Consider the following 15,791-nt stretch of genomic DNA (forward strand, 5'->3'; position numbering starts at 1 on the left):
TCCAGCACTGTTGATTTGGTTGATCATTTTCTGCATCTGCGCCTCTGTCTCAGCAAGGATCACTTTGTCGTCTGCATAACTTATTTCATTTATTCTCTTGCCATTGATCTTGAATCCCATTCGTTCGATTCGCGCTTCTCTCATTATTTCTTCTGCGTACACGTTGAACAACCTGGGTGAGAGGGGGCATCCTTGCCTCACACCTCTCTTTATTCCACATCCGTTCTCCGAGTACTCAGTTCCAATCTTGATGTTAGCGCTTTGCTCCCAGTACAGGTTCTTGATTATTTGCAGGTCTTTGTTATCGATATTGTATTTTTCCAGGATCTCCAACATCTTCTCATGGTTGACACGATCAAATGCTTTTTCATAATCGACGAAGCAAGCAATGATTTCCCTATTTGCATTCAGTGCTCTTTGAATGATCACTTTCAGCAGGGCAATTGCATCTCTCGTCCCTTTTTTTGCTACAAAGCCATATTGTGTTTCACTTAGATTTTCATCTATCTTCTTTTCAATTCTGGCATTTATGATGGAGAGTAGTAGCTTCAGTGCGTGGCTCATCAGTGCGATGGTTCTATATTCAGAGCATTTTTGCGAGTTGTTCTTTTTTGGTATTGGTACAAAATTTACTGCTTTGAAGTCCTTAGGCAGAGTGCCTTCATCGTATATTTTGTTTATTATCTTCAGCAGCTCCTTTTCATACTCTGGTGTTAAATGTTTGATCAAGTCTGCTGGTATGAGATCTTCTCCCACTGCTTTGTGGTTTCTGGCTCGCTTCACAGCATTCCTCAGCTCCCACATTTCAATTTGTGGTGCCTCTTCTGTGGATGAAACTGCAAATTGAGCCGGACGTGTATCATCTCCATACAGTTCTTGTATATAGCTGATCCAGACCTCTTCAGTTTCTTGATTGGTAACACAGTACTTTCCGTCTTTTCCTCGCATATATGCTATTCCACTTCTCCTTTTCTTGTGGGTGGTGTGCTATAGACGAGCCTGAATAGAAATAGTTAGGCAAAACTTAGTACATAAATTCAATGAGCCCATTTCAAGGTTAAAATCTATGGTGGGAAACTCGAGTGATTATGACAATAGGTAATACCTACCTATTCTTCAGTATGTTTTTTCCACTCGATTAAGAACGTGCGTTCGTATTTTTTCTGTAATTTTTTATCTTTAAATTTACCAGTCATTACATGGCTGAATTCGAGTATTTTGTTTAAAATTGAACTTATTAAAATGATATAATTTCTCCGGTAACGCGAGTGTTATTTTGTGTTGCTATGAATTTATTTCACTAATTAATTGGACATCAATTCTAATGGAGTAAGTTTCCTGGTCGAGTTACCGGCAGGGCTGAGGGAAATCCTCTAGCCAATATGTTGGTCAGCATTTAGGTTCTTATTTCAAAGTATAGGGCTACGATATAATCTATGAATAGATTCAGTCCAACTACGATTGATATGGTCAAGGTAATGATTAGGTTAATGGTAAAGTAGTTAGAATTCATCTGAATAATCTAGGTAAGGATTTAATACAGTGATTCAATCTGAATAATCTAGGTATAGATTTAGTAGATTTCCAACTATTTCGACTTGCTTGCAATGTCTAGAAATGTATGTAAATTCAATTTACTTTTCGAGTTTATTTTCACACTGGGATACGTTCTAACTAAGATTGTGTATGATGTAGGTTCTACCTACCTTGTAAATAAAATCCCTTTCTTTCGATTGAGTATTGGTTGAAACATATCTTCGTGTATTTGAATTAAAATAGAGCATTTTTGTATTATGTGGTTAGGTAGGTTTGTCTTATCCTAATCCAAACCCATCCCAATATTTCCTAATCATAAAATTTCCTAATACCTATCTTCTCATTATTTGTTCCTAGTTCTAAAATTCTCTCTTATTCCTAATTCCTACACCACATAATATAAAAATTGGCGCCCAACGTGGGGCTAGGGCTTAATGAGTTTAGGTATTAATTATTCAAAATTCATCTTCAGAAAATTTCGTGTCAAAATTCCACTTTACACATGTGTTTCATGTTGGACACGAAGATTTCTTTCAACCAATAAAATATGGCCGTTAGAATAGTAACTCGAGCGCGTTATCTATTGTGCTATGCTTTCGCCTGATGAGAAGTGCGGTCCGCCTGTGAGTAGGTATCGAATAGGTAGTAGGTACCTACTTCACTTAGGGAACAGTTTGTTAGAAAGCATATTTTAAATACACGAAGAAACCAGCTTCGAATTGTACTAGTCGTTCTGGTATAGTACATGTAATGAAATGTACCACCATCAACGAGATAACGATATCGAGTAATTGCATCAAGACCTCCGAGTACCAGAAAAATGATCGAGTATTTTTAACGTATAATAAAACATGTTGCAACTAGTTTTACGAATGGTACTATGTAAAGCTTCGGCTAGGATAGGTTTTTGATAAAGGCCACTAAATTTCCTTCCCCCTTTCCCGCATATGTCTGGATATCCACATATTCAGCTTATGCCTTTAGAATTAAGATGCGTGTTTTTCTAAGAAAATTAATAAAAAATACAAAAAGATATGTGTTTGTGTAAGTGTAGAAGAATCGGTATCCGGCTGAACAAAATTTCTAGGAAACGTTCGTCGTAGTTTCTAGCTATTGTATTATTTTTGTAAATCGCCATTTTGTTATTCTCTTATCTTTCTAGTCGAATCTTCGATCGCAATCTGAAACGCATTCGGTTTGAGTATTATCTTTTCCTTCGTACTGTAAACATCTCTCGAGTAGTTTGCGTTATGCGTATGGTTTTTTAGTGCGGTATTTTTATTTTTTGCTAAAATTGATTCGATTATTGCGATCGTATTTTTATTCGAGCTTTCTATTTAATGATTTAATAAACTTTCGTATGTGAAGTGAAGTTCGAAAGATTCGTGAGCTTGTCGTATTTCGAGTATTTTGATGTTCCAGCCGAATACGTAGCTGATTAGTATATTGGAATATTATCTCGTTTGTTTATTTTCGATTATGGCTTCCTTTGAGGTAAAATTAGATCTAGTTATTTTGTTTACCATTATTTTGATTCTTCTTATATGTATTGTGTTTCGTTTTGAAAATATTTGATATGCCAAAATTGGTTGTAATTCCGCAACCTGGCGCCTGCGTGGGTATGTACTCTTCTTTGGTTTTCTCATGCATAATCAAGTGTTTTCAAACGATTTAGAGTTAGTTGTGTTACTTGTGAGATCATTACCTTGGTCTGTAGGGAATCTAGGGATCCTTAGTTAGGGATTTTTTAGATAGTTAGGGACCATAATGCTGACTCAACATTGCCATATGGTAACTCGAGTGTTTAATAATCAAGCTTATTCAACAGTGAATAATTCAAACGAACCTGATATTGAACTCAACGAGTCCTCTGCGAGTGCTCATTTTCACGATCCAGCTGTTATTAGTTTTATCGATAGCAGTAATATTGCACTCGAAATTTCTCTCGACGATTTGAACGAATTTGAAAATCCAGATCAAGAAGCTGACGATTCGATTGACAACGAGTTAAGCGGTATTCGAGATCGATTGAACGAGACATCACGACAATTCGACAATTTCGATTCTGATTCATCTTCTTCACTCGAGTTAGATCCAGAAGAGAAAAAAGAGCGTCGACGAGCGAAATTATTTCGACCAACTCCTCTCTATTATTTACGATCACCTCGATTTCCAGAAGGTTTCTTTAAGGAATCCCGTTTTCGTGATAAAGTTCCTAAGACATTCGATTCAACTGACGACGACGTTGCTGGTATAAAAGTAGAAATACCAATCGAAGAAGTTGACGTATTCGACGAAGACGAAAACCAACCTATACCTACAATGTCGTTCACTCAAGAAGATTATGAACGATTATTGGCCGAGAATGCGGCGATTAAAAAGAAAAACGAAGAGCTACAAACAAAAGTCACCAAGCGTATGTCTCTCGCTAACACGACTGCTGCTTCCACGTCAGATGGAGCTTCTCCAGGTCCTAGCGGAGTAACAGCTGCTTTATTAATGGATGTTATCGAGATAAATAATGAAACGTTATCGGAAAATATTGCCAAGCAATTTGCGATTCATTCGAGGCAAAGTCGTGGTGGAGGCGACGGAAGTCGTGATTTTGTTCCTCAACCATCATGTTTAACCATTCCACAACGACATTTTCATTTAAAAGCAAAAAATGAACAGTTAGTTTTTCCAATTGAAGACTGTCGATCACTATTGGTCATTTCACCTGTCCAATTCTCGAGTACTGACAATACTGGCAGTAAAAAGAATGTAAAACAAATCTGCGAAGGAGCTCGAGTTACGAAGTGGAAAGCTGGTGATGATTACCGAACAGTCGAAGAATTTCTCATCGAATTCGAGAACGAAATCCGTCAATTGGTCAAAACTAATCAAGAATATAACCTTTGTCTTGATTATTTTCTCGAACATACCGATCTGATCAATTATAAAAAAGCGTTACAGATCGACGAACCGTGGCATTTAAACGCAATAAAATTAGTTAAGCAATTTTCCACTATCATGAATCACCAACTCGATATCGAAGAATTTAAAAAAGAAGTGAAAAACGAACATCAGAGTGTGGTTGATTTCTGTACTTTTTGGCTGAGAAGAATGCGATGGAATACTTCGGTTACACCAAAATGGGTTGCACAAGTATTGACCGAAAAAATTGGTAAAGAATATCGCGAAATTTTCAAAGAAACCGAGCCAACTGATACGATCGAAGAAATTATCGAAGCGATTACTGAAATGGAAAATTCTGGAACAGCGAATAAAAGAAGCGTCAATGCTAAATCGTATTATAACCAAGTTGCGAAACCATTGATGGATAAAGTAAAATCATCTTCATCATCAAAATCATCATCAAATTCGAAATCAGATTCCAACTCGAGTAAAAGCAACAGTTCCGGTGAAAATCGATCGAACGCTCCTCCGAAGAAAGAAAATCCTTTCACAAAATTCGATAAAGGTCAAATCCTGAAACGTTTTGATCGAGGTGGAAGAGCTCAATTTACTAAAGTGGTGAGTGCAAATGAGATTAATTTCGATGAACCTGGTCTCACCGTTCATTATGTGGATATGAACCATAACCTTCAACCATATGATCGAAAAAATCCACCGAATCTTGAGGAATTTTCTGTTTGCGATATTTCCATTTCACTCGAAGATTTAAACTTGAATTAGGTAACACCGAAGGTCGCAGTGTTACCTCTAATTCCGACCAGCCGACCTTTGAAGCTGCTATAGTACACAACAAAGAAGTTCCAGTAATTCCTCCAGTCGTACCTGATATTCCGAATAAAGAAAAGATGTATCTTTTCTGTGATGGAATTGCATATATTGGAAGTAACGTCATGTATAAATTTCTGAGATATCACGAATTTAAGAATATCGCCGATCATGCCGAATACTCATTAGTTAGTGATAAATTGACGGCAAAAAAGGTGAATCAATTATTAGAAGAAAACACCTTTGACATACCTTTTGGTACTGAACATGCGTTAATCCATCTTGGACTTCAAGAATCAATGTTCAAGAATTTTGATAGCTCTCAGTTTCAAAATGAATTGAAAAAATTAGTCGTTACGCTACGAGATATTTATCGAATTAAAAATATCGTATTTGCGTTGATAGCTCCTGTGAATTTTCCCAATATAAGTCTTGATTATTGGAAGAATCTCGAAGAAGTGAATGAGAAGATTTATTTCACTGCAACGAAGCAAGACAATTGTCTTTTTTGGAATGCATTCTCTCCATTTGTGAAACGCAATGAGCTTGTACCAACTGAAAAGAAATGGTTCAAATATACGTCAGATGGTGCTATTCTTTACGATATTAAAAAAGAATTCTACAAGCCTAATGGTGCATCACCGGGATCGAAACCAGATTACGCAAGCTGGGAAACCTTCAATTTGAACAAATTGGACTACGAGTTGTGTAGTTTCTTCAAGAAATATTGCGGAGTCAATATCTTTAAAACACAGCCGTATAAAGATTCGAAGAAAGACGAGAAACTCGATAGCATGTACGGTAAAACTGATGAACCAGTTGTATTCAATCTCAACCATAGTATTCTCGACGTACTCGATCCAGTCGATATTGAATACTCGAATAAAGACGTGTCGCCGAAAATAAAAGTTCAATTTGGTAAAATTGACGTCGACGCATTAATTGACAATGGATGCTCTCATGTACTTATGAATGAGAGTGTATACGAGCGAATCGTTGCAGCTTACCCTGAACTGAAGAAAAGCGAAGTTAAAGCTGACGGTATGGGTCAAAAGTTTTCGCTAGCTGCTACCAAAGCTCATCCAAAAATCACGAAAATGGCTTATGTACCGATGAGTTTTCCAACACAAAAACCTAATAAAAGTGTTTTTAACATTCAGGCATTTATCGTCAAGGACCTGAATACACCGTTGATTTTGGGACGTAATTTAATGAGATCATTCGAGTTAGTAATTCACACGTCAAAGAATTACATCGAGCTTACCGATCCAACGATAACAGCTCTCCAGAATAAAACATTCAAGATTCATTATAACGATTCAGAAAAAAACGCGATGAATTTCGAGTTACTAAAGGATCCGAAACAATATCCTTTACAAGAAGTCCAGTATATCACGTCTACAAAACCTGAAGAGATATTTTCGATCAGTGAGAATCCCTCCTATGTCATCTGTACCGAGCTGCTGTATAAAATAGAAGAAGCTGTCGAGGGTACAGAACTCACGAGTAAAAATAAAGGTACGTTAAGAAAACACATACATAATAATTATGAAACTTTTGAGAACAGAATCGGTTTGTGTAACTGTTACGAACATAGATTCGCTTTCGTAGGTAACGAACTTCCCCCTCCACATAAAGTATGGTGTAAATCTCGACCTATTCCCCATCACTACGAAGACGGTGTCCATGAAATTATAAGAAAATGGAAAAAAGAAGGAAAAGTGGTTGAAAGACAATCACCTTATAAGTTAGGTCTCGTCTATGTAGATAAAGGAGGTGGAAAAGTTCGTATATGTTTGGATGGAAGACCATTAAATGAATACATTCTCAGACACTCGACTGAACCGCCAAATATTAACAACATGCGGATGAAGTTTAAGGACATGAAGTATTTTTCGATCTTTGACTTCAATAATGGTTTCCTCCAAATAAAATTAGCTGAGGATCAACAATGCGTTCTATCATTCACCATCGATGGTATTCCTCTCGTTATGACGGTTGTAGGTTTCGGTACCGAAGATAGTTTGGCTGCTTTTGTTTATGCTCTTCGATTGGTGTTACGTGGTTGTGAAGATTTCACCGGTGTGTACGTCGATGACGTCATTATCTACTCGAAAACTATCGAAGAACACCTCGAACATATTCGTATTTTCCTCGAAAAGGTGAAAGCGGCTGGAATGACACTCAATCTTCGGAAAACCCAATGGTGTCAAACTCGAATAAAATACCTCGGAATGATATTCTCCGATGAGGGTGTCCAAGTGGATCCCGAAAAGATTGAGCCAATCTTAAATTTCGAGTTGCCAAAAGACGTAAAGAGCCTCCAGCAATTTCTCGGTATGTTTCAGTACTACCGAGAATATATGGCTAGAATCAGCGTGCTGTGTGCTCCTCTTTACGAATTGACTACGGTTGGAAAAGGTGCAATAGTATGGACAGAAGAAAATATCAAACATTTCGAATTGCTTAAAAAAGAACTTGCAAATGAAACACTATTGACCTATCCGGACTTCAAAAAGCCATTTTACATTTACACCGACGCTTCTACGAAAGCTATCGCTGGTGTAGTAATGCAACCGAGTCGCAAGAACGATAAAGACCTTATGATGCCAATTGCATTTACTTCTCGAGTGTTAAAAGGCTACGAAAAATCCTATTCCATAATGGAACTCGAACTTTTGGCAATTATCCATCTTCTCGCCAAAAATTACTATCTTTTGGCCGGAAATAAAGTTCATTTATACACTGATAACATTGCGGTAACATACCTGAAGAAAAATGAACTTTTGCCTAATCGGATCATGAAATGGTTGCTGTATTTAGACAACTTCAGAATAGATATTCAACATATCGCTGGAGCTGATAACTCTATTGCAGATTTTTTGTCTAGGTATACTTTCAACATTACCGAAAACAACAAAAATTTCACCATTTTTCTGTTCGAGTACAAAACACCAAAGTGTTTATTTACCGAATTTCGACGACTTCGATCAATCCAGAATAATGATGAAATAGTACAAGCGTGTATCAAGAAATACCCTGAACGTACTCGAGTTGATAAAAAATTGAACTTGGTTATTTATCAGAATCACAATGATCAAGAATGGCGAATATTTATTCCAAAAAGTTTACAACGAGAAATAATTCAACACTATCATTATGAATACGGTCATGTTGGAATTACTCGATTGATTCGCATTATACGAAGACATTTTGATTGGCCTGGTTTAACAACGCAAGTTTGCCAATTTGTGAATGATTGTATCTCATGCCAAATTTCAATGAGATCAACAACTCGATTGTATGGTCCAATCCAAACACTCGCTTCTGAACGTTTCAACGAGATTTTGTGTTTGGATAATTTTGGACCAATTCCAAGTAGTACAGCTGGCGTCGATACTGTGTTCGTGATCGAAGATCATTTTACCAAATTCGTCAAATTATACCCATTAAAAGTCGTGACTTCAGCAAATATACTCGAACGTATGATTCTTTGGATTAACGAGTTTGGATTACCGAAAATAGTACTCAGCGATAATGGTCCACAATTTTCCTCTCGGTATTGGAGAAAATTTTGGTTAAAAAGAGGAGTTCAAATTCGGTATACATCAAGGTATACTCCGAATAGTAACCCTGCAGAAAGAATAATGAGCACTATTGGTTCGAGTATGAGAAAGTATATCGCCGATAAACAAAAATCATGGTGTCGTATTTTACCAGATATCGAGCGTAAATTGAACTATACCGAAAGCACTGTAACAGGTTGCATTCCCTATGAAGCAGTACGTAAACGATTAGTACCCGATTCATTAGTCGATATAATTAAACAACGAAAATTACCACTCGATATCAACCAGCGAATACTCGAAAACCAGAAAAAGAATCATGAACGTCGACAAGCCTATTTCCATAAAGTTCATAAACCTGTGATATTGGATATGGGTGAACGAGTGTTTGTAAAAAATAGACCAGTATCATCGAAAGAGAAAGGAGTAGCTGCAAAACTATCACACCAATGGAAAGGCCCATATAAAGTCATCACAAAGCCTTTCATCAACGTTTACGAACTCGAAGATGAAAAAAATCCAGGATATATTATTCGAGAAAATATCCGTCATCTTCGTAAATACAATCCAGCCACCGATGACACTGTTCAACCGCCGATAGAATAGGAGCCTTTGTCTACTCGTCTAAGCCTTCTATGTCTGTCTCTCTTTTATTTTCTAATTTATTTTTAGTTATAATTCTTTCATAGCATGTAAAAAGTTTAAAGCCTCTCTTAGAATTACTCTAATCTATTTTCGTGTATGGTTTTAAAATGTTCACAGAATGATTTGTACGCGACCTGTCGCCAGAGCCATATACACCCGATCATTAACTCGAGTCCTGAGAATTTAAAGAAAACGTTCTCAGCTGAAGATCTCGACACTCGAGTATTTGTAATCCGAAACGATCAGGAAGATACTCTTACGATCAAGAAACAAAACGTCAGATGTCCAATCGCTGAGATCATCGAGATTTCCGTTTCCTCACTCGATCTACCTGCGTCTTTATCTCGACACATCATGGAAGCTGAAATTCAACGTGTAGAGTTGTATATACGAGAGTATCTTCTAGCCATCTTTACCGCCGATCGCCTATCGCCTTGCAAAAGGTGCCTCATTCCAAAGGAGACGCCGAATATTCAAGATTTATCCTCCCGCATAGCCGTCGAAGTCGAAGGCCTAACAGAGTTTTTATTCGAGCAGATGGAGACCCTCTATCGACCAATACCACCCGCTCTTCCTACACCGATTCAACGACCGAATTTAATCGCCAATATTCGTCGAGCATTCTCCGAGAATGATTTGATTCGTCCACCTGCTGTTTTCTCCTTCGAGCACATTGAGAGTCAACCAGAGCCTGTTGTATCGAACTCGAGTGAACCGGCGATTGACTTGACACGGGATGAAGAACCGATTAACATCTCTGATAGCGGTAGTGACGATGTTTTCGAAACGAATCTTGATTTGCTGAATCAAACGAATCGCTCGCTCGCAATCACCTCTTTTGAGAATGATACTCGTATAACTCATTCTACAGAATACGAAAATCTGTCAGTGTCGCTTACTCGATTACCAGCTCCTCTCAAGAGTGCACTGAAGAGCCCCGACGAAGGTTTACCACCGGCGAAAAAACTAAGTTACACCGAAGAAGACAGTACCGGTGAAAAGAAAACCGTTGGTTTTCGGTTTCCTGAGCCAAAAACGTATCAACTTCAACAACCGAAACCTAGCGAAGATGACCCATCAGTAGATAGCATTTTGGCAACTCTCCGTCAGAACTCTCTTATGGCCGATCTCAACCTACACGATCTGATTCCACCGCAGAACCGACCATCAACACTACCGATTAGCGAAAATGACTCGAGTTCTGCGTCGACTTCAACTGACGTCACCGCTGCCACTTTGAGTTCAACGTTTGCTCCATCAGCAACGACAACTCAATCCACCGACGCGATGCAGGTTGATAATGTTACCGATAATAACGCCGAAAAATCCGTCCCACCAGCTCCATTAGCTGATGAAAAAGAACCAGCTGCCCAAGCCGCCGCTGCTGCTGTTCCCGTCGCTGCTGTGGTTCCCGTCGTTCTTCCACCACCACAACCAGCATATGTCACGGCCAAGTTTCCTCGACTGAACTACGCTGAAATCGATGGAATTCAAATTTTCACACCAGAGTTGATAGGCGACGATGAGATTCCTGAATGCAACCTCCGACCATACGTTCCGCAACAATGGCCTGATAGTTATCAGCCATATGAATTCGAGTGGGATCCTTCAGACCGAGTGTTTATCTATTTAGCGATTGACCTATGGGAAGCACTGATACGAGGAACATATGTTCATTTTAAGATCGTGACTCCGAGATTTGAATATTACGAGAAACGGCAGTCTTTTGAGTGGCCAAGAATTGAAATTGAGGCCACTACTTGGCGTAACCATCTGAATTTGGTCCGTTCGACTTATCGTGATGAGGTTTACCCACGTGAGCATGTTTTCCGTCCCAGATGGTCGTACCAGAATCAGACCAACATGAAACACCTCGTCACTGTTCTAGGGAAAATAGCCAACGATTACGTCGAAATAATCATCGACCCTACGCTGCAGGTATCGTTGATTAATATTGCCGCACTCGAGTTTTTCGACAAGAATGTCTCATTCGATTTCGAAGTCCTTCACCATCCTAAGGTTATTTACGTACCTTGGAAGGATGATTTCCGGTTAGTAGTACGACGAAAGGTCAATGTACCACTAAGATTGACTCCCGGTATTGAACGTAACAAGAACGATGTTCATTGGTTCCCGTGTTATGTCGCTAATTTCAAGACTACGAAGAAAGTAGAAGCGCATCACGGTACAGTAATCTTAGGCGTACGAGACATCGGTCCGCTGATCAAAAGTTACGATCCTGTCGCTGTTTCAATCAATCTTCGAGGACCGCCGGGAATCCCCTATTCGAGAACGGTCAGGTGTAAAGAAAAGGTGCCACGAGTTCGAATGATTGGTCTTCTCAGAAGCCTTCGAGCGATGGATCGGTTTAGAGTACGAGATAACTTCTATCCGGTAGAAGAATATCTTATTAAAAAGAAGAAATAAGATTCGATTTCAAAATTTTTCCTTTTTGTAAATTTTTGGTTTTTTTCTTTTGTATTTTCCGTTTCGAGTTATTACGTTATCATCGTGAATCTTATTGTATTGTAATTTCATTTTTCGTTTTTGGATAGTGTGTTTTCTGGCGATAGTCGTTTTCATGTTATTCTTTTTGTTATTGTTTTTTCTTTGTTTTTTTTTTTTTTACATTTTCATTGTTAATCATACTCGAGTTTAGATTAGCTGTTTTTTCAATAGTTTAACGTAATTTTTCAGTCTTGCATTCGAGTTTTCCCTTCCACAGATTTTCTCTTTGGCAGGGGGAGAAATTATGTGCTATAGACGAGCCTGAATAGAAATAGTTAGGCAAAACTTAGTACATAAATTCAATGAGCCCATTTCAAGGTTAAAATCTATGGTGGGAAACTCGAGTGATTATGACAATAGGTAATACCTACCTATTCTTCAGTATGTTTTTTCCACTCGATTAAGAACGTGCGTTCGTATTTTTTCTGTAATTTTTTATCTTTAAATTTACCAGTCATTACATGGCTGAATTCGAGTATTTTGTTTAAAATTGAACTTATTAAAATGATATAATTTCTCCGGTAACGCGAGTGTTATTTTGTGTTGCTATGAATTTATTTCACTAATTAATTGGACATCAATTCTAATGGAGTAAGTTTCCTGGTCGAGTTACCGGCAGGGCTGAGGGAAATCCTCTAGCCAATATGTTGGTCAGCATTTAGGTTCTTATTTCAAAGTATAGGGCTACGATATAATCTATGAATAGATTCAGTCCAACTACGATTGATATGGTCAAGGTAATGATTAGGTTAATGGTAAAGTAGTTAGAATTCATCTGAATAATCTAGGTAAGGATTTAATACAGTGATTCAATCTGAATAATCTAGGTATAGATTTAGTAGATTTCCAACTATTTCGACTTGCTTGCAATGTCTAGAAATGTATGTAAATTCAATTTACTTTTCGAGTTTATTTTCACACTGGGATACGTTCTAACTAAGATTGTGTATGATGTAGGTTCTACCTACCTTGTAAATAAAATCCCTTTCTTTCGATTGAGTATTGGTTGAAACATATCTTCGTGTATTTGAATTAAAATAGAGCATTTTTGTATTATGTGGTTAGGTAGGTTTGTCTTATCCTAATCCAAACCCATCCCAATATTTCCTAATCATAAAATTTCCTAATACCTATCTTCTCATTATTTGTTCCTAGTTCTAAAATTCTCTCTTATTCCTAATTCCTACACCACAGTGGCCATCATCTGCTTCACTTTGGTATGCATTTCTCTAGAGTTGTGCCTTTTCTCCAGATCTTCTATTTCTTGACACTTCTCCTCATACCACTTGTTTTTGGCCATTCTGCACATTCCCATGATCTGATTATTTATCACTGTGTATTCATTACTTGGTCTGTTTGCTTGTCTTCGTTCTTCCATCAGATCCAGTATCTCTTGAGTCATCCATGGTTTGTGTTTTCTTCTTCCTTTGAATGGAATAGACTTTTCTGCTGCTGTTTTAACCTTTCGCTTCCATGTTTGCCACTTTTCCTCGATACCTTGTTCTTCTTCCAACCTGTCTTCCTTTTGCTTTTCCAGTTCTTCTTGGAATTTCTTTTGAACTTCTTTTGATTTGATTTTTGCAATGTCAAGTTGTTGGTATCGTTCTTTGCTCTTCTTCTGGCTCTTCAAGACTAGCTGGCATTTTGCAGCCAGTAGTTTGTGGTCAGAGTTGCAGTCAGCACCAGGATATGTGTGACAGTTCTTCACTGTGTTCCTGAATCTTCTTTTTACAAGTATATAGTCTATCTGGTTTCTGACTCGATCTCCAGGACTGACCCAAGTGTATAATCTTCTTTCATGCTGCTTGAACCAGGTATTGCATATTACTAGATCGTGTCTTTCAGCAAACTCTACGAGCATTTCACCTCTTTCATTCTGCTCTCCAAGTGCGTATCTCCCTGCAACTTGGCTGCCATGATCCTTCCCAACTTTGGCATTGAAGTCTCCCATCAAAAACACAACATCATTGTTTTTCGAGCATCTCATCACTTCTTCTAGGTCGTTGTAGAAGTTGTTGATTTCTGCTGTACTGCTTTCCGCTGTTGGCGCATAAACTTGAATTATCACCATTGGTTTTGGCTTGACCTCCAATCTCACGAGTAGTATCCTCTCTGATTTTGGAATTATGGCACTGATTTTATCGCTGATTCTGGTATGTATTAATATACCCACACCTTGTTCGTGTGTGTCTTTCCCAGCGAAGATCATTTCATAATTCTCATCTACCCGGTATCTACCGTTTCCAGTCCATCGGGTCTCACTTACTCCTAACACGTCGATTTGCAATCTCCTGGCTTCTTTAATTACACTAGCAAGTTGTCCAATTTTATACAAAGTTCGTACATTCCAGGTTGCGACGTTGATGTTGTTCCGCCTTGTTTTAACTCCGCGTATTCTTAGCACCCTATCCGGCTGCCTTGGCGGATGAGGATCAGCCTGACGGAGACTTAGGGCCATTGCTAAATTGATGTCCATATAATTCTAGGGAAATATAATGGTGTTGGTTTCCCGTTGCCTTCCACCATGATTTTCTGTTGGGGTTTACTCCCTTAGCCGAATTTGCCAGTTTTTAGGCGCTGGTATTCGCCTACTCACTCTGAAGCTCTTGCGCTTCCCTGGGGCTGGAACGAGTGAGTTGTTGGTGTTCTGCAGCTCTTATGCATTCTTGTTTGTAATCCGGATTTATGTAGAGGCTTGGCCTTCGTCTTGCCACTCCTCCCCGTCGTTCCACCAACTGGAGAATTCTGCTTTAGCCATGTTTATCGATTCCGAGTCCATCGAACAGCAACATGTTACCACTCCGCACGACGTGGACGCGCAGAATACCCCTGGTGTTGTCTTCGCCTTCTCATCTGTCCTGGGGGACTGGCTCCTCTTGATGATCCGAGCTACTACCTAGAGACTACCTCTAGCGACAACAACCTGTGCCCTCGCGGAGCAGATCATACTATACTGAATTTAATTTTTTGATTTTTATAAATTTTGAAAAATTCAAATTCGCTCTATTTTCTGCCAAAAAGGAAATTCTTAAAAATCTGAAGTATTAGGAAGCTTCAAGTTGATTTCTGCTGCGTGCCCTTCTTCTTAATTTACAAAAACAATTTTTGTGGAGGAAGAAATTGAGCTATTCAAAGGCTCTGGTGGATTTTTGGATTTTTCAGTTTTGAAAAAAATTTATGAAAAAGGCACTAATGAAATCTAACACTTGCGACCAGTTCAATAAAGCTAGACCCAAATAGGTAATAATGAATTGAAAAAAAACTGGCATAAAAAGAATTTGGCATATTAAATTTGGTCTGATGGAATACATTTTTCTGCCATTAAAAATGGGAATATTCTGGGTAAGGGACATCTGACCTTAAGATTTATAAGACATAGAACTTTGATTCATCAACTCCGGTAGTTAGAAAACTATGTGGTGTTTTTTTTTGTGAAAAAATGGACATAATATTTTTTTAAGAACCCAAGTTTCGCGCAATTGGAAGCTATGATTCACTTTTATTTTTTAAAAATACAATTTGATATACTTCAATGTAAATGTGGTTGCCTACAATAAATAGCAGGAAGAGTAAAAAACAATCACATGTTCGCAGTTTAAGAAATATGTAGTGGTCTAATTTTTCGCTTCAATAGATTGATGAGATGTAATATCATCTGAAAAAAAAAACCGTGTTCCGATTTGTTATAATTTTAATTTCCCAAGTCGAAAATTGGAATAGGTAAGTAAAGTACTTATGTCAAGTTTTCTTGCAAACATGTTGCTCAGAAGGGCCCACGTTAAGGTGGTCTAGTAGGCATGAAAATTGAGAAAA

At 38.1% G+C, this 15,791-nt stretch overlaps 1 protein-coding gene across 2 annotated transcripts; it reads left to right on the forward strand.

Moving 5' to 3' along the window:
- Positions 1-975: 975 nt before the first annotated feature.
- On the forward strand, positions 976-13,100 carry LOC135847856 (uncharacterized). 2 transcript variants are annotated; one of them, XM_065367583.1, is made up of 2 exons: positions 976-3,030; positions 9,588-13,100. In XM_065367583.1, exons 1-2 carry the CDS (start codon positions 3,016-3,018, stop codon positions 11,895-11,897), a joined length of 2,325 nt encoding a protein of 774 aa, XP_065223655.1. In that variant the 5' UTR covers positions 976-3,015; the 3' UTR covers positions 11,898-13,100. The 2 variants fall into 2 exon arrangements, with proteins under 2 accessions (XP_065223655.1, XP_065223656.1); XM_065367584.1 differs by lacking the exon at positions 976-3,030 and adding an exon at positions 6,654-6,777.
- The last annotated feature ends 2,691 nt before the right edge of the window (positions 13,101-15,791 follow it).

This window comes from Planococcus citri, chromosome 5, assembly GCF_950023065.1.
Source record: "Planococcus citri chromosome 5, ihPlaCitr1.1, whole genome shotgun sequence".
In the NCBI taxonomy this organism is placed as follows: Eukaryota; Metazoa; Arthropoda; class Insecta; order Hemiptera; family Pseudococcidae; genus Planococcus; species Planococcus citri.